Below are 22,715 nucleotides of genomic sequence, written 5' to 3'. Positions count from 1 at the left end.
ATAAATGATCTTAGAATTATTACTTCATCTCTGTGTACCCTTTCGAGTAATAAGTCTATTACACTAGCTTGGTTGGTTTTAAATGAAGACTCGGACTCTTTTCTCTCAGAACGCAACGAATCTTTTTACTTTCATTCTTTCACATCTGCATCACGTCAGGGAAAGGCAGCGACTGAATATATATATATGTAACAACAGAAAAAAAAAAAAAAAAAAAAAAATATATATATATATATATATATATATATATATATATATATATATATGTGTGTGTGTGTGTAACAACAGCGCCCCGCAGTGGTCACTACTCGAAATACAAGCACCACTGCTTAAATAACAGTATTTAACTAAGATGAAAAGAAAACATATACAAGCCCAAATTAAAAAAACATTCTGATAAGAGTGCTTTCCAACAGTAGTTTGTTCACAAATCATTTGATTCATTTCGGGACTTTGTAGTGTGTTCGCGAATCATTTGATTCTATTAGGGACTTTGTAGTTTGTTCGCGAATCATTTGATTCAGTTCGCAAGTCATTTGAATCATTCGATTCAGTTCGCTGAATCATTTGTTCATTTCGGGACATTCTGTGCAATTCACGAATCATTTGATTCATTTCGCGAATCATTTGATTCATTTCGGGACATTGTGTGCAATTTGCGAATCATTGGATTCATTTCGCGAATCATTTGATTCATTTCGGGACATTGTGTGCAATTCGCGAATCATTTGATTCAGTTTGCCAGTCATTTGAATCATTCAATTCAGTTTGCAAATTATTTGATTAATTTTGGGACATTGTATGCAATTTGCGAATCAGTTCGCGAGTCATTTGAATCATTCGATTCAGTTCGCGAATCATTTGATTCAGTTCGCGAGTCATTTGATTAATTTCGGGACATTCTGTGCAATTCGCGAATTTTAATTTAGTTTGCGAATCATTTGATTCATTTCGGGACATTCTGTGCAATTCACGAATCATTTGATTCATTTCGCTAATCATTTGATTCATTTTGGGACATTCTGTGCGGTTCGCGAATCATTTGATTCAGTTCGCGAATCATTTGATTCATTTCGGAACATTTAGTGCAGTTCGCGAATCATTTGATTCATTTCGGGACATTCTGTGCGTTTCGCGAATCATTTCATTTCGGGACATTCGCAAATCATTTGATTCAGTTCGCAAATCATAATTTATTTCGGAACATTCAGTGCAATTCGCGATTCATTTGATTCATTTCGGGACATTGTGCGTGGTTCGCGAATCATTTGATTCTGTTCGCGAGTTATTTGATTCATTTCGGGACATTCTGTGCAATTTGCGATTAATTTTATTCATTTCGGGACATTCTGTGTGGTTTGCAAATCATTCGATTCAGTTCGCGAATCATTTGATTCAATTCGCGAGTCATTTGATTAATTTCGGGACATTGTGTGCAATTCGCGAATCATTTGATTCAGTTCTCGAGTCATTTGAATAATTCGATTCAGTTCGCGAATCATTTGATTCATTTCGCGAATCAATTTGATTTATTACGGGAAATTCTCTGCAATTCGCGAATCATTTGATTCAGTTGGTGAATCATTTGATTCAGTTGGCGAATCATTTGATTCAGTTCGCGAGTCATTTGAATCATTCGATTCAGTTCGCGAGTCATTTGATTCATTTCGGGACATTCTGTGCAATTCGCGAATCATTTTATTCATTTCGGGACATTCTGTGCAATTCACGAATCATTTGATTAATTTCAGGACATTCTGTGCAATTTGGCGAATCATTAGATTCATTTCGCGAATCATTTGATTTAGTTCGCAAATCATTTGATTCATTTCGGGACATTCTGTGCAATTCACGAATCATTTGATTCATTTTGCGAATCATTTGATTCATTTTGGGACATTCTGTGCGGTTCGCGAATCATTTGATTAAGTTCGCGAATCATTTGATTAATTTCGGAACATTTAGTGCAATTCGCTAATCATTTGATTCATTTCGGGACATTCTGTGCAATTCTCGAATCATTTGATACAGTTCGCGAGACATTTGATTCAGTTTGCGAATCATTTGAATCAGTTCGCGAGTCATTTGATTCATTACGGGACATTCTGTACAATTTGCGAATCATTTGATACATTTCGCGAATCATTTGATTTATTTCGGGACATTCTGTGCAATTCGCGAATCATTTGATTCAGTTCGCGAGTCATTTGATTCATTACGGGACATTCTGTGCAATTCGCGAATCATTTGATACATTTTGTGAATCATTTGATTCATTTCGGGACATTTTGTGCGTGGTTCGCGAATCTTTTGATTCAGTTCGCCAATGATTTGATTCTGTTTGTGAGTTATTTGACTCATTTCGGGACATTCTGTGCAATTTGCGATTTATTTGATTCATTTCAGGACATTCTGTGCGGTTTGCAAATCATTTGATTCAGTTCGCGAATCATTTGATTCAATTCGCGAGTCATTTGATTCATTTCGGGACATTGTGTGCAATTCGCGAATCATTTGATTCATTTCGGAACATTTAGTGCAATTTGCAAATCATTTGATTCATTTCGGGACATTCTGTGCATTTCGCGAATCATTTGACTCATTTCGGGACATTCTGTGCAATTCGCGAATCATTTGATTCAGTTCGCAAATCATTTGATTCAGTTCGCGAATCATTTGATTCAGTTCGCGAGTTATTTGATTCATTTCGGGACATTCTGTGCAATTCGAGATTCATTTGATTCAGTTCACGAGTTATTTGATTCATTTCGGGACATTCTGTGCGGTTTGCAAATCATTCGAGTCAGTTCGCGAATTATTTGATTCAATTCGCCAGTCATTTGATTCATTTCGGGACATTGTGTGCAATTCGCGAATCATTTGATTCAGTTCGCGAGTCATTTGAATCATTCGATTCAGTTCGCGAATCATATGATTCAGTTCGCGAATCATTTCAGCTCGGGACATTCTATAAAGTTCGCGAATCATTTGATTCAGTTCGCGAATCATTTGATTCATTTCGGGACATTCTGTGCAGTTTGCGATGCATTTGATTCAGTTCGTGAATCATTTGATTTATTTCGGGATATTGTGCCGTTCGCAAATCATTTGATTCAATTCGGTACATTGTGTGATTCGCAAATTGAATCAAATGATTCGCGAACCGCACAGAATGTCTCAAAATGAATCAAATGATTTGCGAACTGAATAAAATGTTCTGAAATGCATCTAATTCGATGCATGTTTGTGCCTCACCAAGATTTTTCACACAAACACACACACACACGCACACACACAGTCACACACACACACACACACACACACACACACACACACACACACAGTGACAGCTCCTCCCAGTGGTGAGCGTCTTTATTCATGTTCTTTTGAATTTACAGACTGACATGAAGTTGCATGTTTACAGTGTACAAATATAAAACATCTCACTAATGACTAAAAGATGTCAGTTCATCAAACACACACATCAGCTCAGGCTGAAGATCAACAGACATACTCAACCGTCCTCCTGTTCTCTGAGCTGTGTGTGTGTGTGTGTGTGTGTGTGTGTGTGTGTGTGTGTGTGTGTGTGTGTGTGTGTGTGTGTGTGTGTGTGTGTGTGTGTGTGTGTGTGTGTGTGTGTGTGTGTGTGTGTGTGTGTGTGTGTGTGTGTGTGTGTGTGTGTGTGTGTGTGTGTGTGTGTGTGTGTGTGTGTGTGTGTGTCTGTGTGTGTGTGTGTGTGTGTGTGTGTGTGTGTGTGTCTGTGTGTGTGTGTGTCTGTGTGTGTGTGTGTGTGTGTGTGTGTGTGTGTGTGTGTGTGTGTGTGTGTGTGTGTGTGTGTGTGTGTGTGTGTGTGTGTGTGTGTGTGTGTGTGTGTGTGTGTGTGTGTGTGTGTGTGTGTGTGTGTGTGTGTGTGTGTGTGTGTGTGTGTCTGTGTGTGTGTGTGTGTGTGTGTGTGTGTGTGTGTGTGTGTGTGTGTGTGTGTGTGTGTCTGTGTGTGTGTGTGTGTGTGTGTGTGTGTGTGTGTCTGTGTGTGTGTGTGTGTGTGTGTGTGTGTGTGTGTTCATGTGTCCGTCTCCTCTTCAGTGATCTGTCTGATATTCTGCAGCAGCTCAGAAAAAGACGGTCGTCCATACGTTCTCTGAAAACAAGAAACACACAATTATTCTGAGTGATGCTGATGATGTCAGTGCACTGCAAAAAAAGACTTCTCTTACTCAGTAGTTTTTTCTTGTTCAGAGTCAAAATATCTGAAAATTTTTAAATCAAGATGCATTTACTAGATAAGAAAATGACACAAGATATTTAGTGTTGTTTCCAGGGGGAAAAAAATCTAAATTAAGTGCATTTTGCTTACAGTTTTTTACAGACACTAGGACACATTTCTCAATACTTAAGTCAATTTTGCAAAACTCTTGACACAGTGAGCACAACAGAAGTCTATGTGGGCTAAACTGAGGATCAATTATCATTGTTTTGGCACAAAATTTTGCACGTGCTTACATACTGTTTTCAAAACTGTTAAACTTATGTTCAAAACAATAACATAATGCAAAACTGAATGAGACAGCAAAATTCAACAGCAATATTTTATTGAAACATATTTCAAATCTAAAAATGCAGTTTAACCAGCCCCAGCTGATTCTCATTGTAGATCAACATCTACACAGGTGTTACTCTTTCAATGTCATTACAAAAGGAGACAACTGCTGAATAGGTTTGTATTGTGATGTAAACATGGACCCAAATAAAAATAAATAAATGACATAAAATGTTGATGAATTCTGCATCACGTCTGATTCATTCCAGTAACATATATTGCAGTTATAAACAGACATGTGTCCTTGTTTTACACAAGAAAACCCTGTGTAATGCTACGTGTTGTTAGTGTTTTTTAGCTCATTGTTTTGTGGGTGACAAAGTGTGTTTGTCGGCTGTCAACCTTTGCTAGTGTTCTGGAAGAATGAGTTTATTTGAGACCTGAATAAAGTGTTTTGGTAGTTGTAGTGCATTTTGAATGTGAAATGAACTGCTTTACAAATTTTAGGATATTTTGACTAGAAACAAGACAAGAGTACAAAGTAAGATAAGCCTATTTCTGCAGTGTGATGGACACTATGTATCATGCAACTGCTGAGTTCCTAAAGTTTGATCTTCTCTAACTGCACTGTAAAAAAAAGTTGTTTCAACTTAAAAAGTTAAGTTTAGTCAATGTGAAATGCTAAGTTGTATTACGTGGTAACTTGAATATTTGAGTTGATTAAACTTAAAATTTTAAGGCAGCATGAACACTTAATTTTTTAAGTTGAAACAACTTTTTTACAGTGTGGATGGAATCAGAGTCAGAAATCTTTCAACTCAGATCTGCAGACTGAGCAACGTTCAGTAACTACTGTCAGCTCATTCAGACAGTAAATGAAGGAAAATGTGCATGGGAGTTGTGTCGTGTTTTGATTGTGAAGTGTGTGTGTGTGTGTGTGTGTGTGTGTCTAACCTCATGCCAGCAGTGGTACATGATGTTGTAGATGTTTGCAGACGCCCGGTGAGGCCTGTAGAGACGGCTGCCCTGCGTCACCTCCTCCACCACCTCCAGATTGGAGCGGTTCTCAAACGGTGTCTTTCCCTCTGAGAACACCTCCCACATCAGCACACCTGATCACACAAACACACACATCAACACACACACACACACACACACACACACACACACACACACACACACACACACCACCCCTGACCTCCAACACTCACCAAATGACCAGACGTCTGACTTGTTGCTGAACTTGTTGAAGTGAAGAACTTCAGGTGGAGACCATTTGACGGGGAACCTGGAGCCCATGGAGCTGGTGTACTGATTGTCCAGAACATACCTGCAGGAGGAGACACGGCAGTCAGGATCTCCAGCTCACCTTATTCTGAACACTCTACAAATGCACAAAACATTCAAACATGAACATTAAAGATTTTCTGATCATTTACTCATCCCCTTGCCATCCCAGATATTCATGTCTGTCTTTCTTCAGTCACAAAGAAATTAAGTTTCTTGAGAAAAACATTCCAGGATTTCTCTCCATGTAGTGGACTTCAGTGGTGCTCAACAGACTGAAGGTTAAAAATACAGTTTAAACGCAGCTTCAAAGGACTCTAAACGATCCAAACTGAGAAATAAGGATCCTATCTAGAGAAACAATCAGTTATTTTCTAAAAAAAAAAAAAAATACAATTTATGGGGTGCAATGGGGCTAAAGTCACACTCTAAGAAAAAAATGTGCTATTCACTGCACCCAAAGTGTATGATTGCAGAAAAATATATTGAACATTTATGGAGCAACTGAGTTTGTGTGAAAATAAATCATACAAGTCGTTTTTTTTTTTGTTTAAAAATTTAAGTTAATACTTAAAACGCGAAAGCAAAGTTTGTACTATTTTCTGCATATTTTGATGAATAAAATAATTAATTTATGTTCAGTAAATATACTGTCATTAAAATATCTTAATATAAAACAAATATTTTAAAATACAGAAACAAAATCATTTTAAAATGTAAAGATTCTGAGAGCATTGAAGGAGATCCCATAATAAATAAATCTATATTTACAGTAGTAACAACAAATGATATTTTATGATATATGATTAATAGCATGTTTTTTAATATGATGGTTTCATTCCAAATATGCTGATTATCTCTAAGATGGACACCCAACATAATATATGATATTTACCATCTGAATCTAACAATGTCATGTCAACAAATGGAAAACTCAGCCTTCTGTTAATTATCATGTTAATATTGTGCCTTTTAGCCCCAACGGCAGGGGTGCTTTTTACCCTAAATACTATACTAACATATTCTTTCGATATTTAAAACTGTTGCTTTATCTTAAACAAAACTGAAAATCAGTAAGAAGACCTTTGTCTCAAGATATATTCAAGAATTTTAACGATTCTCATTTGCTACTTAAATCTGCAACATTTTCAAAACATCAAACATCAAATATTCGATCAAGTAAGCACAGAATCGACTGTGATCGCGTCAAGCATCAGACAAATGTATTTTTTGAAAATAACGATTTAGTGTCCTTTGAAGCTGCACTGAAACCACATTTTTAATCTTCAATCCGTTGAGCATCATTGAAGTCCACTATATAGAAAAAAATCCTGGAATGTTTTCCTCTGAAGAAAGAAAGGCATGAACATCTTGGATGACAGGGGGGTGAGTACATGATCAGGAAATTATTCTTCTGGAAGTGAAGTAATCCTTTAAGGGAACTTGTCTTTGCGTATAAAAACTGGAGACGTAGAACATAAGGGTCTCAAGATGCTATTTTGAGACATGATGTATAACACAATAACGGAAATATTTCTCTCCAATCTCTTTATTTAAAAAGCAGGTTGTGCTAATGGCTTGAGGAAGTGTTGTATGTTTCAGGGTATCCAGATATAGCCGCTCTGAGTGCCTCCTCCAACATGCTGCTGGCAAATAAAAACAGATGCCATGCCAACTTGCTCCTGTAAACAAAAGCTCATTGCAAATGCAATGGTCATTCATGTCAGTCTAGCATGTGTTTACATAGGAAAACAATGTACAAGTAGCTAATTGGAATGGAAGACGTGTTACTTTGGAATGTTCTCTGAAACTCTGAAACAAAACTTTAGACGAGCATGTTTTAAAAAATGTTCCATTAACAATATATTAAAGGTGCAATAGAATGCATTGATATAATATTTTAAATTGTTCTCTGATATCTACATATAAGGTACATGTGTTACAAGTGAGGCTCCTGCGCCATCTCTCTCGTGCCATCAGAGGGAGCCGTCGCCTGAGTATTAACCTTCCAATTCGGACTCCATTTCCCATGCTCCCCATGCCTAGGCCTGACCTTTTACCTTTAGCCTGTCACCCACTTCCTATAAGAGGCCCTCTTCCTGTGAACTCTTGGCGAAGTCTTGATTTGCTACGGTGATCATTTCTGAGCGTTTCTCCTAGTGTTTGTTTTCCTGTTGCCGTTTGTACTGTTTCCTCTTTTATAACTCTAGCCGCCAGCCCCGACCATTCTGCCTGACCCGGATTACGATTATTGTTTGTTGTTTGTTTGTTGTATCGCTAACATCAATAAACGTGCTGCAGATGGATCCGTCCGCCTCAGACTCTTCATCACAATATGGCATAGGAAAGGGGACAAAATCTCCAGAAACAGTTTTACAGCTCCATTTACAACCCTAGGATTTGTCCCTAGAATGAAATGCTCTGTAATTGCCTTATTTGGAAGGTCCGCGAATATTAATGAAGAGCTCTCCTCTGATTGGCTGTTTCACAGAGCTGCTCATCTCAATAGCTGGCACATGGAGGAAATTTATATGTAATTACGGAGCTCTAGCCGCTTTTAATATGCGGTTTGCTGAATCTGCCGTTTTGAATCCGCGACATTTTCCTCTCTCTATTGTGATCGCATGTGCTCTGTGTAACGCTATACTGCAGCGACAGGACTTACCACACAAGTTCAGATGCTTGTTAGTGATGCTCAGGATCTGTAAATCATCTCTCTGTTTATGTGGGAAGTCAAATCTTATGTCCTGCGATGTATCAGGCTAGCACTAGAATTAAGCTCACCGTGTCCCTTCAGTGGCTCGCCTTATTTTACTGATGTACTGACGTTAGTGATGATTGGGCGATGCAAATGTTGGGGGCGTAACTAATAACGATCAGGACTATTGCGTAACAGTCGCTGTTATGTTGGAATTGACCTATTTTTCAGTGGTCTTTTGCAAACACCAGATTTATATAAGGAGGAGGAAACGGTGGTGTTTGAGACTCATGGTATGTCATGTCCATGTACTGAACTGATATTATTCAACTATGCCAAGGTAAATACAGTTTTCCATTCTATGCCACCTTTAATAATGTTTTTGTGCTAACATTTTGAGAACATCATTAAACTTGACCAAATGTTCTATTATCATGGTTTGTTCCTAACATTCTGAGAGCGTTCCCCGTTAGCTGACCTGGTCATGCCGAAGTCGCACACCTTCACCACACTCCTCTCGTTCACCAGACAGTTGCGCGCCGCCTGCAGAAACACAAACACATCAGCATGTTATTTTCAGCACTTCCTGATATAGTGCAGTCATTCGTGACTGTGTGTTATTTCTGTGTTCATCTGACTGCTTTGGTGTTCTCTGAAATCTCTAAATCAGCTGCTGTACATCAACACTATACTAAGGGCCAAATCTACTGGACCGACTGGAAAAACAACATTTATGCCTCTGCCGTTGTTTGATTTGACGTACTTGTGAACCCTGTGATCAGTTTGTGTTGGTTTTTTACCTCTGTCTTCAGAAAAACAACCATACTCTTCATACTGATCTGTGAAGTGGCATTCTCTACTGTAGTAAGGACTAGAGAAATGAAAGTAACTATCTGACTGTCTATCTTTATGTTTGTGTTACAGACTGCATGACCTGAAAACCTTCAAACTGCAAACATTTGGCCAGGATTTGTCAAACCAACAATGTTTAAATGTGCTTTAAAAGATTTAAAAGACACTTCCAGAACAAGAACAGATAATTTCATCCAAGATGTTCATGTCTTTCTTTCTTCAGTCGTAAAGAAATTATGTTTTTGGAGAAAAACATTTCAGGATTTCTCTCCATATAGTGGACTTCTATGGTGCCCTGAGTTTGAACTTCCAAAATGCAGTTTAAATGCAGCTTCAAAGGACTCTAAACGATCCCAGCTGAGGAAGAAGAGTCTTATCTAGTGAAACAATCAGTTAATTTCTGAAAAAAAAGGTTAAGTTTAAATACTTTTTAACCTCAAATGCTCATCGTGTCTAGCTCTATGATGCACCAATCTCATTTTCTCCTCCAACTTCAAAATCATCCTACATCACTGTTTTACCTTTCTTTCATGAAGGGTGTTTGAACTTCTTTGCATGTTCACTTTGTAAACACTGGGTCGCAGTGATGGAGGATGATTTTGAAGTTGGAGGAGAAAATAAGATGAAAGTTTTGAGACATACCCTAACTGTCTTGAAGAGACCAACATTTGAGGTTAAAAAGTATAGAAATTGTATTTTTATTTTTAGAAAATAACCCATCATTTCACTAGATGAGACCCTTATTCCTCGGCTGGGATCGTTTAGAGTCCTTTGAAGCTGCATTTAAGGTGAATAAACAAATAGTTATCACCTTACTTACCCAGTTGATTGATTACTTTGATAATTGCAAACATTTTTTGTATTTGTAAGTTTTTTAAATGTTAGGTTTTAATATGCAAATGAGGCATTATTTAATGAAATATACGCTAATTTGCATACATTTCTAGTACAAAAATGTACACTGGATGAAGTCGGTTTCAAAATTATTGTTTAATTTTTTTGACATATTAGAGTCAAATGTTTTTACAGAGGGAATTTGGGGTATCTCATTTTGTCACGAAGGTAGAAAACAATATATTTTTTGTTTTTTGGGAAATAAAATGTATAAAATCAAGCAAATGATAAATGAACAAATCCCTCTGTAAAATCCTTCAGGATACAGACAGGAACACAAATGTAAAGTGTGGTGTGTGTAAGTGCTGCTGAAGTGGAGATTTATGGCTCAGTGTAGGAGAAAACACTCTTGGCCTTTAAAAATATGTATTGTAATTGAAATCTATTGACACAAATAGATAAAGTGCTATAAAAGAAAGACTTAACAGTGTCTTTTGGATGTTCTCTTTCCACTAGTCTGAAAAAACACTTTATGAAATACCAAAATGCCCAAAATCTCAAACTTGACAGGTGCATGAAAAAAATGTGTTTTTGCCTTCATTTTGGAAGTTCAAACTCAGGGCACCATAGAAGTCCACTATATGGGGAGAAATCCTGAAATGTTTTTCTCCAAAAACATAATTTCTTTACGACTGAAGAAAGAAAGACATGAACATCTTGGATGAAGAGGGGTGAGTACATTATCTGTACTGTACATTATTGTTCTGGAAGTGAACTAATCGTGTAAGTGTGCTGATGATCACGCTAGTGTACTCATTATGTGTCAAGAACACAAATGTGTGTTTCATCGGGTTATATCTGACCAGGTCTCTGTGAATGAAGTTATTCTGCTCCAGGTACTCCATGCCCTCACAGACGTCCTGACACATGGAGAGCAGCTTGACGCGGCCCAGAGTTTTGCTGTGCTGCCGCAGGAAGTGCAGCAAACAGCCGTTCTCCATGAACTCTGTCACGATGCAGATGGGACGCTGCGTCACACACACACCGTACAGCTGGACCAGCTTTGGGTGACAGAGACGCCTGCACACACACACACACACACATATGAGTTCAGAGCCACAGAATGAAGGTGTTTAGCGACTCAGACCACTGATGAGAAACTATAGGTTACTAGAACACAGTCACAGATATTGTATGCTGCTCTTGTGTGTCTCACAGCCCATCAGTGAGAGTCCAGAACACTTTCATTAACAAAGATTAAATGTTTAACCCAAGCAGAATGAGTGAGTGTTTCCACCACACACACCTCTGGATTCTTCCAGAAGCGTCTGAGCGACTCGCAGAGCAGGTTGAATGAGAAACAGACGCTGAATGAAGGATTGATAAGAATCTAACGCTTGCAGCACAGGAAGTCTCTCTCTCACACACACAGACGTCGACCCACCCACCACACTTTCCAGCTTCTCAGCAACTTTCCACTCATTTAAAGAGAGTGCGTGTGTGACTTACGTCATGATCTTGGCTTCCTCTATGAAATCATCTTCACTCATGGCTCCTTCGTTGATGGTCTTAATGGCCACTTTATGCTGCGCCCTCCATTTGCCCAGCCGCACCACTCCGAACTGACCGCTGCCCAGCTCCTTCATGAAGGTCAGCTCCGACGGGTTGATATCCCATTTGGCTGTGTGCAAACACACAGAGAACATCAGTGTGTGAGGTGTTTATCAGCTCTGGTCTATTAATGAGTTTTCCTGTAGCTCAGAGAGTCGATCATGCCACTATAACATGGCTTCGATTCCCAGGGAAAACTGGTGAAATGCAAATGTCCTCTGAATGCAATGTAAGTTGCTTTGGAGAAAAATGTCTGCAAATGCATTCATGTAAATGTCATTAGGTGACAATCTGCCCACTTAGACAGGAAATGACATGCAAAGAGTTATTTTTAGTTGATGGGATTAACTGAATTCAAAGCAAAGTTGGTTTTTCTGATCCCATTGACAGATATTTTGTTCTTGTTTTAATCATAACTCTTTATTTTGATAATTTTCTGAGAAAACAAGACTTCTAATCCTAAGAAGCTGATCCCTATCTCACTTCATTCATATATCAAAAATATCAATTTGTTTTTTATTGCCAAAAATCATTAGGATATTAAGTAAAGATCGTGTTTCATCAAGATATTTTGTACATTTCCCACCATAAATATATCAAAACTTAATTTTTGGTTAGTAATATGCTTTTAATAAACTTTAAAGGAGATCTTCTCAATATTTTGAGATTCCAGATTTTCAAATAGTTGTATCTTGGGCCAAATATTGACCATACATCAATGGAAAACTTATTTATTCAGCTTTCAGATGATTTATAAATCTCAATTTAAAAAAAAAAAAACACCCTTATGAGTGGTTTTGTGGTCCAGGGTCACATTCATAAGACCTGTAAATACTCTCGACTCCTGTACAGCTGTATTAGTTTAGTTTGAATAATCCCACTTCGTTAAGACAATTGCTTTGTATTACAAGTTTTCCAAAATCTTATGTTTAAATAAGCAAATGAGATATTTTCAGAACCAATATCAAATCCAGGTTTATAATTAGGGGTTCAAGTGCGTAGTGCTGAAACGCTATTGTAATTGTTAGAATGGTCACAGCGATCTCTGTGTAAAACTGAGGGTGCAGACCAAACCATAAGTCGCAGAGACTTGAAACTTGGAGGGACGGTAGTACTCACACCACCAAAAAACGCCACCAATGCTCGCCCCAATCGGCCTGATGGGGGCGCTACAGCCATCCAAAGTACGAAATCACTCATAACTCCTAAACGGTCAGTCGCAGGCTCAAGTGTCTAAATATCTGGGTCACGCCAGACAAAATGCACTCCTCAGATTTGATCCTGAGCACAATTTTAAAGTATTTTTTTGCAAAACCTACTTTTGCACACTAATCCTAGGTTTTTGACCCAATCGGAACCAAACCAGTGCTCTTTTATGTTTTATTACTGTTTGTTAATTCATTCTGATTCTGAAAGTGTAGTGGTTAATGCTCAGACGATCAGACAGGAGGAGGTGAAGTGAGGCCAAGTATGGTGACCCATACTAGGAATTTGTGCTCTGCATTTAACCCATCCAAGTGCACACACACAGTAGTGAACACACACACACCGTGAACACACACCCGGAGCAGTGGGCAGCCATTGCTGCGGCGCCCGGGGAGATATGATGCTTGTCATGTTTGTCGTTCACATGCGTATGAGTCTCACCTGAGCTGAATCCCGCTGTGGCCGGCAGACATTTGCCCATTGGGCCGATGGGATATCTCAGTCTGGAAACCAGCCCTGATCAAACACACAGACAGATCTTCAGCAGCTCATCACAGCAGAACCACAGGGCAGAAGTGAACAGAATTACCTGCTGCATTGTGTCTGTGGTAGTTGATGAGTTCAGCAATAGAGTCGAACACGTGATTCTCTGCCAAGAAGAACTGAGCCGCGTCTGTTTGCTTGATCTGGTAATGCCTCACCTCCCCTTTACTTGAACTGTTCAATCAATCAAGCCATCAATCAGCAGATCAGGTGAACAGTGAGTGAACTGATGACGAGTCTTTACCTGTGTGCGTAAACAGAGACGGTGTAGCTGCTGGGCTGACTGGAGCTCCTGACCACAAACCCTCCGTCCTTCCCCTGAAACACACATCAACACACAAACACACATACAATGATGCAGATGATGATGATGACTATGATTATGAATCAATTATTGATGGTTGATGAATGGATTTTTTTACCTCTTGTCTGAGTAAATGTTCTGCTTCAGCTCTGTTGACATTCTTGCAGTACCAGCTGATAAAGATTATCATCACACACACACACACACACACACACACACACACACACACACACACACACACACACACACACACACACACACACACACACACACACACACACACACACACACACACACATACATGAATACTGTCAGTGACTGGTGAACTGATGTAAATCTGGATTCAATTGAAGTAATCTGAAGTGACTCTGATTGGTTAAAGAGATCTGGAGTGACTCTGATTTGTTAAAGAAATATGAAGATGATTCTGATTGGTTAAAGAGATCTGGAGTGACTCTGGCTAAAGAGATCAGAAGTGACTCTGATTGGTTAAAGAAATCTAAAGGTGATTCTGATTGGTTAAAGAGATCTGAAGTGACTCTGGTTAAAGAGATCTGGAGTGACTGATTGGTTTAAAGAGACCTGAAGATGATTTTGATTGGTTAAAGAGATCTGGTTGTGACTAACTTTTTAAAGAAATCTGGAGTGACTTTGATTGGTTAAAGAAATCTCAAGTGACTGATTGGTTAAAGAGATCTGGAGTGACTCTGATTTGTTAAAGAAATATGAAGATGATTTTGGATAAATAGTTCTGGAGTGACTCTGATTGAAGAGATCTGGAGTTACTCTGATTGGTTAAAGAAATCTAAAGATGATTCTGATTGGTTAAAGAGATCTGAAGTGACTCTAGGTTAAAGAGATCAGAAGTGACTCTGATTGGTTAAAGAAATCTAAAGGTGATTCTGATTGGTTAAAGAGATCTGAAGTGACTCTGGTTAAAGAAATATGAAGATGATTTTGGATAAATAGTTCTGGAGTGACTCTGGTTGAAGAGATCTGGAGTTACTCAGATTGGTTTAAAGAGATCTGATGATGATTCTGACAGACTAAAGAGATCTGGAGTGACTTTAATTGGTTAAAGAGATCTGAAGTGACTTTGATTGGTTAAAAATGTCAAGTGACTGATTGGTTAAAGAGATCTGGAATGACTCTAACTGGTTTAAGAGATCTAGAGTGACTCTGATTTGTTAATGAACTATGAAGATAATTCTGATTGGTTAAAGAAATATGAAGATGATTCTGATTGGTTTAAAGAGATTTAAAGATGATTCTGATAGTCTGAAGAAGTGACTTAGATTGGTTAAAAAAAATTAGTGGCTGATTGGTTAAAGAGATCTGGAGTGACTCTAATTGGTTTATGAGATCTGCAGTGACTCTGACTGGTTAAGGAGATCTGGAATAACTCTGATTGGCTAAAGAAAAACTGATTGACTGATTTATTAAAGAGATCTGGAGAGACTCTGATTGGTTAAAGATATGTAGAATAATTCTGATTTGTTAAAGAAATCTAAAGATGATTCTGATTGGTTAAAGAGATCTGGAGTGACTCTAATTGGTTTATGAGATCTGCAGTGACTCTGACTGGTTAAAGAGATCTGGAATAACTCTGATTGGCTAAAGAAAAACTGATTGACTGATTTATTAAAGAGATCTGGAGAGACTCTGATTGGTTAAAGATATGTAGAATAATTCTGATTTGTTAAAGAAATCTAAAGATGATTCTGATTGGTTGAAGAGATCTGGAGTGACTCTGATTTGTTAAAGAAATCTGGAATGACTAGTTAAAGAGATCTGGTGTGACTGTAATTGGTTAAAGAGTCTAGAGTGACTCTGATTTGCTAAAGAAATATGAAGATTATTCTGATTAGTTAAAGAGATCTGGAGTGACTCTGGTTAAAATGATCTGGAGTGACTCTGATTGGTTAAAGAAATCTAAAGATGATTCTGATTGGTTAAAGAGATCTGGAGTGACTCTGATTTGCTAAAGAAATATGAAGATGATTCTGATTAGTTAAAGAGATCAGGGGTGACTCTGGTTAAAATGATCTGGAGTGACTCTGATTGGTTAAAGAAATCTGGAATGACTAGTTAAAGAGATCTGGTGTGACTGTAATTGGTTAAAGAGTCTAGAGTGACTCTGATTTGCTAAAGAAATATGAAGATGATTCTGATTAGTTAAAGAGATCTGGAGTGACTCTGGTTAAAGAGATCTGGAGTGACTGTAATTGGTTAAAGAGTCTAGAGTGACTCTGATTTGCTAAAGAAATATGAAGATGATTCTGATTAGTTAAAGAGATCAGGGGTGACTCTAGTTAAAATGATCTGGAGTGACTCTGTGTCACACCCTCTGCACGTTCCCTCAGCCCCAATCACCACGATCCTCCACCAACCAGCCAATCACCACCACAGCACACCCGTGAACCATCACCAGAATACTAATCACCGTCACCTGCACCGGCAATCACCACACCCTTTATATACCTACCTCTGCCACTCACTCATCGGCTGGTATCAAAGTTGCATGGATGTTTCTCTGTGGATCTTCTCCCCCTCCTGTTGTCTCTCCTGTGCTCCTCGTGGATTCTTCCGATGTTCTCCTGTGCTCCTCGTGGATTGCTCTGATGTTCTCCTGTGATACACGTTAATCGTGTTAAAGGGAAGTGACTATTGCTAACGCTATGATCCTTATGAACTTGAACTCACCTGTTGTGTTTGTTTGAAGATTTGACCACAGAGACCTTATTTCACCCGATTGCACGTGTGTTGTACTGTGCACGTTTGTTAATAAATACCTTGAAAGATACTCACCTTCTCCCTTTGTGTGTGGTCGTGACAGGATACCAGCCCATAAAATATTAACTCACCGCTTCACTCATGGAGGCGAATGCCACTATCACCGAAGACACCCCCGATCCATTTGCGGATATGGTAAACGTCCTTCGTCAATCTCTACCTGCTGCTCCAACGACGATTTCCAACACGCCCCTCTCTCGCCCCATGAGTTATTCCGGAGACCCGGGTGGTTGCAATGGTTTCCTCCTGCAAAGTTCCCTCTATATTGAAGCCAACGCACACCAGTTTCCTAACGAAATTTCTAAAATATCTTTTATGATTTCCCTCCTCACTGGACAGGCACTCCAATGGGCAGACGCACTCTGGAATTCACGGAGCGACGCTTTAATCTCCTATAATGCTTTCGTTGCCCACTTCAAGGACGTGTTTGGAGCTGCGCTCACTCCCCTTTCGGTGCACGACGAGCTGATCACTCTGAATCAAGGTGCGTCCAATATCCATGAATACACCCTGCGCTTCCGCTCCCTAGCGGCCACCAGTGGTTGGAACCAAGTAGCTCTCCTAGCAGCCTACCGTAAGGGGCTTAAACCCCAGATCCGCAAGCATATGGTTATTTACGATGACAACGTACCGCTGGAAACCTTTATTAAGAAGGCAGTAGGCATTTCTCAACATCTCTCAGCGTGTCCTTCTACAAAGTCTGTACCCAGCTTCCCTCCACTCCGAACACCGTCACCCCAACGAGACGCGGAGGAGCCTATGATTACTGACTCCTATCGCCTGGATCCTGCGGAGAGGAAACGACGAATTAATAATCATCTGTGCTTATATTGTGGAGAAGCCTCTCACTTCATCAGTGCCTGTCCAGTCCGCCCGCCTCGTCCAATGGTGAGTACCGTATCTATTACTCCGGCCATGTCTCTCTTACCCCATATTACCGCTAAACTAATAGTAAACTCTCGTACTCTCCCCATCTATGTGCTCGTGGATTCCGGAGCGGCTGGCAATTTTGTTTCATCACACTTCATTGCTAAACATCGAATTCCCACCGTTCAAAATGAGGTCACATACCACATAACCACAATCCAAAACTCACCATTGGGCGATGGTAAGATATCTCGCCGGACCAGAAAAGTGACCCTCGTCTCCCAACACAACCACCGGGAACATCTGACCCTCCTAGTACTCCCGCGAGCCAACGTGGATGTCATCCTGGGCAGACCATGGCTCATTAAGCACCAACCCCGCATAGATTGGAGCACAGGAGAAGTCCTGGAGTGGGGCGCAACGTGTGAGGACCACGGCTACCATCCTTCCTCGTCAGATGCAAAGTCTCCATACCGTCCTATCCCTCTGCACGCCACCACCATAGAGAGCCCTGCCACTCAATCCGCCACCACCATTCCCCCCGTCTATCAGTCTTTCACCGATGTCTTCAGCAAGGAACGGGCCACACAACTACCACCGCACCGGCCCTGGGACTGTAGTATCGACCTGCTGCCAGGCGCCAAACTACCCCACGGGAAGATCTACCCCCTCTCACGTCCTGAGCAGGAAGCCATGGAGAATTACATCCAGGAGGCTCTCCAACAGGGGTTCATCAGACCTTCCACGTCCCCAGCAGCATCCAGTTTCTTCTTCGTCCCCAAGAAGGATGGTGGGCTCAGACCTTGCATTGACTACCGGGTGCTCAACGACGCCACGGTGAAATTCGCCTATCCACTTCCTCTAGTGCCAGCTGCCTTGGAGGAACTACGGGAAGCCCGCGTCTTCACCAAACTCGACCTCCGCAGTGCATACAACCTGATCCGTATCCGAGAAGGAGATGAGTGGAAGACCGCCTTCATCACCCCCACCGGTCACTATGAATATCAGGTGATGCCCTATGGCCTGGCTAACAGTCCTTCCGTATTTCAGAATTTCATGAACGAAATCTTCCGCGACTACCTCCATCGATTCGTAATCATCTACATTGACGATATCCTCATTTACTCACGTAACCTAAAAGAACATCAAGACCACGTCCGTCAGGTTCTCCAACGCCTCCGTGAGTACCAACTCTATCTAAAATTAGAAAAATGTGAATTCCATCAGCCCACCATCTCCTTTCTCGGATACGTGATCACTGCGGAGGGAGTTCACATGGAAGCCGGCAAGGTGGACGCAGTGGCCAAGTGGGCGGAGCCCAGGACGGTGAAGGAGCTTCAGCGTTTCTTAGGCTTCGCTAACTTCTACCGACGCTTTATAAAGAACTATAGCCTCCTATCGGCTCCACTCACTTCCCTCTTAAAGGGAGGTCGCCGGGTACTACAGTGGACTCCAGAGGCTCAGCAAGCCTTCGACCGTCTAAAGCTAATGTTCACCACCGCTCCCATCCTCAAGCACCCCGACCCTTCAAGGCCCTTCGTGGTGGAGGTAGATGCGGCGGACGTGGGCGTAGGAGCCGTGCTGTCCCAGTGGTCTGATGAACCCCGATCCCTCCATCCGTGTGCGTACTATTCCAAAAAACTCACCCCAGCTGAGCAGAATTATGGAATTGGAGACCGCGAACTGCTGGCCATAAAGCTCGCCCTCGAAGAGTGGCGGCACTGGTTGGAAGGAGCCCAGTTCCCCTTCACCGTAATAACCGACCACAAGAACCTCCAGTACATTCAGAACGCCAAGAGACTAAATGCCCGCCAAGCTCGCTGGTCATTATTCTTTGCCCGATTCAATTTCCACATTACTTACCAACCCGGCCACAAAAACACCAAAGCAGACGCCCTATCACGTATGCACTCACCTGAACCTACCTCTGACGATCCTGATCCAATTCTACCCCCATCTGTCTTTCTCGCACCCATACTATGGCAGCTGGATGAAGATATACGGGCCGCCACCTTCGAGGAACCTGCACCACCGGAGCTTCCCCCGGGTCGTGTCTATGTCCCAAGCCGTCTCAGACCCCTTCTGCTGGATAGTACGCACACGTCCCCCGGCTCAGGACATCCTGGCAGCAGGCGAACCCTCTCGCTCCTCCAGCAGAAATATTGGTGGCCCAACATGAGCAGGGAAGTGGAACGGTACGTCCAAGGATGTTCGGTCTGCGCCGTCAACACAACCCCACGCCGCTTACCCGAAGGTAAATTACAACCGTTACCTATTCCCCGCCGACCCTGGACACACTTGGGCATTGACTTCGCCACAGACCTGCCCCCCTCTCAGGGTTACACCACAATTTTAGTGGTAGTCGATCGATTCTCGAAAGCTTGCAAATTAATACCTCTCAAAGGTCTCCCCACAGCACTAGAAACCGCAGAGGCACTATTCCACAATGTATTCCGGAACTTCGGACTCCCAGAAGACATCGTGTCCGATCGGGGACCCCAATTTATTTCCAGGGTCTGGCGGGCCTTCTTCCAACTTCTGGGTACCACAGTCAGCCTGTCATCCGGATATCACCCTCAAACGAACGGGCAGACCGAACGGAAAATACAGGAAATCTCCCGCTACCTTCGGACGTACTGTTCCCAACATCAAAACACCTGGAGCCAGTATCTACCGTGGGCTGAGTATGCGCAAAATTCCCTCCGTCAAACCTCTACTGGTCTAACCCCATTCCAATGCATTCTAGGTTATCAACCAGCTCTGTTTCCATGGACTGGAGAGTCCTCCGAGGTGCCCGCGGTAGATCACTGGTTCCGAGAGAGCGAGAGGGTGTGGGACTCAGCGCACGTCCATCTCCAGCGGGCAGTACGGAGGCATACGGAACATGCCAACCGCCGTAGGTTACCCAACCCAGTTTACCTCCCCGGGGACCAGGTATGGTTGTCCACTCGAGACATACGCCTCCGGCTGCCCAGTAGGAAGCTGAGTCCCCGCTACATAGGGCCCTTCACCGTGCACTCACAGATCAACCCTGTCACCTACCGTCTAAACCTACCTCCACATTACAGAATCGCCCCCTCGTTTCACGTTTCCCTACTCAAGCGCCACACTGAACCCCTGTTCCCTTCCTCCACAGAGTCGGAGTCACCTCCTCCTCCCGACCCGCCAGAGATCCTTGGAGATAACATCTACCAAGTCCAAGAAATCCTAGACTCCCGGCGGCGGAACGGCCAGCTCCAGTACCTAGTGGACTGGGAGGGGTTCGGACCCGAGGAGAGATCGTGGATACCCCGTGACGACATCCTGGACCCAACTCTCCTCGAGGAATTCCACCGCCAACATCCCGAACGCCCAGCTCCCAGAGGTCGTGGTCGTCCCCGTCGCCGTTCTTGGGTGCCAGGAGTCACCCGTGGAGGAGGGGGTGATGTCACACCCTCTGCACGTTCCCTCAGCCCCAATCACCACGATCCTCCACCAACCAGCCAATCACCACCACAGCACACCCGTGAACCATCACCAGAATACTAATCACCGTCACCTGCACCGGCAATCACCACACCCTTTATATACCTACCTCTGCCACTCACTCATCGGCTGGTATCAAAGTTGCATGGATGTTTCTCTGTGGATCTTCTCCCCCTCCTGTTGTCTCTCCTGTGCTCCTCGTGGATTCTTCCGATGTTCTCCTGTGCTCCTCGTGGATTGCTCTGATGTTCTCCTGTGATACACGTTAATCGTGTTAAAGGGAAGTGACTATTGCTAACGCTATGATCCTTATGAACTTGAACTCACCTGTTGTGTTTGTTTGAAGATTTGACCACAGAGACCTTATTTCACCCGATTGCACGTGTGTTGTACTGTGCACGTTTGTTAATAAATACCTTGAAAGATACTCACCTTCTCCCTTTGTGTGTGGTCGTGACACTCTGATTGGTTAAAGAAATCTGGAATGACTAGTTAAAGAGATCTGGTGTGACTGTAATTGGTTAAAGAGTCTAGAGTGACTCTGATTTGCTAAAGAAATATGAAGATGATTCTGATTAGTTAAAGAGATCAGGGGTGACTCTGGTTAAAATGATCTGGAGTGACTCTGATTGGTTAAAGAAATCTGGAATGACTAGTTAAAGAGATCTGGTGTGACTGTAATTGGTTAAAGAGTCTAGAGTGACTCTGATTTGCTAAAGAAATATGAAGATGATTCTGATTAGTTAAAGAGATCAGGGGTGACTCTAGTTAAAATGATCTGGAGTGACTCTGATTGGTTAAAGAAATCTAAAGATGATTCTGATTGGTTAAAGAGATCTGGAGTGACTCTGGTTAAAATGATCTGGAGTGACTCTGATTGGTTAAAGAAATCTAAAGATGATTCTGATTGGTTAAAGAGATCTGGGGTGACTATGGTTAAAATGATCTGGAGTGACTGATTGGTTAAAGAAATCTAAAGATGATTCTGACTAGTTAAACTGATCTGGAGTGACTCTGGTTGAAGAGATCTGAAATGACTCTGATTGGTTTAAAGAGATCTGAAGATGATTCTGATTGGCTAAAGAGAGCTGGAGTGGCTCTAATTGGTTAAAAAGATCTGGTGTGACTCTGATTGGTCAATACTCACTCGTTGGCCTCTATAGTGCCAATTTCTGTAACGTAGTTACTGGGAATGAAGCCTTTGTTTCTAAAAGAGAGAGAATCAGCAGACATCAGCACATGTGATCTCAAGAAACACACTCTCAAACACACACACACTTACACACAGACTCACCCATGTTTGTCTTTGGCTCTCCACCACAGCTGGTCTTGTTTGTGGAGGATGATGTACGTCTCTCCATGATGAAGTGTCAGGTCTGAACTCTCCCTGGCCGTGAAGTCATACATGGCCACCACCTTCATCACGCCGCTATCATCATCTTCAGGAGGAGATGGTGGGAGCTTCTTCTGAGACAGCTGAGACTGAGACATGAGGAGAGAACCATTACAGCAGCACAGGATGAATGAACGAATCACGGAACGAACGAACGGATGACTGCATACCGTATAGATGTATCCCGGATGTCCTCTGGTGTTCACATCCACATGAGTGCTGCTTTTGAGAGAGAGAGAGAGAGAGAGAGAGAGAGAGAGAGAGAGAGAGAGAGAGAGATAGAGAGAGAGAGAGAGATCACGGCTCGTTACTACTACTGTTTGTT

The 22,715-nt window shown here is 41.7% G+C and overlaps 1 protein-coding gene across 1 annotated transcript; it reads right to left on the bottom strand.

Annotated features, from left to right (window-relative positions):
* Positions 1 to 3,363: 3,363 nt before the first annotated feature.
* Positions 3,364 to 22,616, bottom strand: txk (TXK tyrosine kinase). The gene is made up of 13 exons (XM_073823017.1): positions 22,561 to 22,616; positions 22,292 to 22,479; positions 22,145 to 22,204; positions 13,991 to 14,045; positions 13,813 to 13,886; positions 13,615 to 13,742; positions 13,467 to 13,541; positions 11,718 to 11,889; positions 11,072 to 11,288; positions 9,001 to 9,065; positions 5,749 to 5,867; positions 5,492 to 5,649; positions 3,364 to 4,138 (listed from the first exon to the last, which is right to left on the bottom strand). Exons 2-13 carry the CDS (start codon positions 22,417 to 22,419, stop codon positions 4,061 to 4,063), a joined length of 1,329 nt encoding a protein of 442 aa, XP_073679118.1. The 5' UTR covers positions 22,420 to 22,479; positions 22,561 to 22,616; the 3' UTR covers positions 3,364 to 4,060.
* Positions 22,617 to 22,715: the final 99 nt, after the last annotated feature.

The sequence above is a fragment of the Garra rufa genome, chromosome 18 (assembly GCF_049309525.1).
Source record: "Garra rufa chromosome 18, GarRuf1.0, whole genome shotgun sequence".
NCBI lineage: Eukaryota > Metazoa > Chordata > Actinopteri > Cypriniformes > Cyprinidae > Garra > Garra rufa.
Note: the sequence above shows the minus strand (reverse complement) of the source record. Positions and strands in the feature narration are given on the sequence as shown.

What these genes read in the sequence shown, in the direction of transcription:
- txk (XM_073823017.1), bottom strand. Translation starts at nt 22,419, where the DNA reads ATGAAGGTGGTGGCCATGTATGACTTCACGGCCAGGGAGAGTTCAGAC. An exon ending in AACATTTACTCAGACAAGAG is followed by an intron (nt 13,887 to 13,990) that starts GTAAAAAAATCC and finishes TGTGTGTTTCAG; the next exon opens with GGGAAGGACGGAGGGTTTGT. An exon ending in TGCGACTTCGGCATGACCAG is followed by an intron (nt 5,868 to 9,000) that starts GTCAGCTAACGG and finishes CTCCTCCTGCAG; the next exon opens with GTATGTTCTGGACAATCAGT.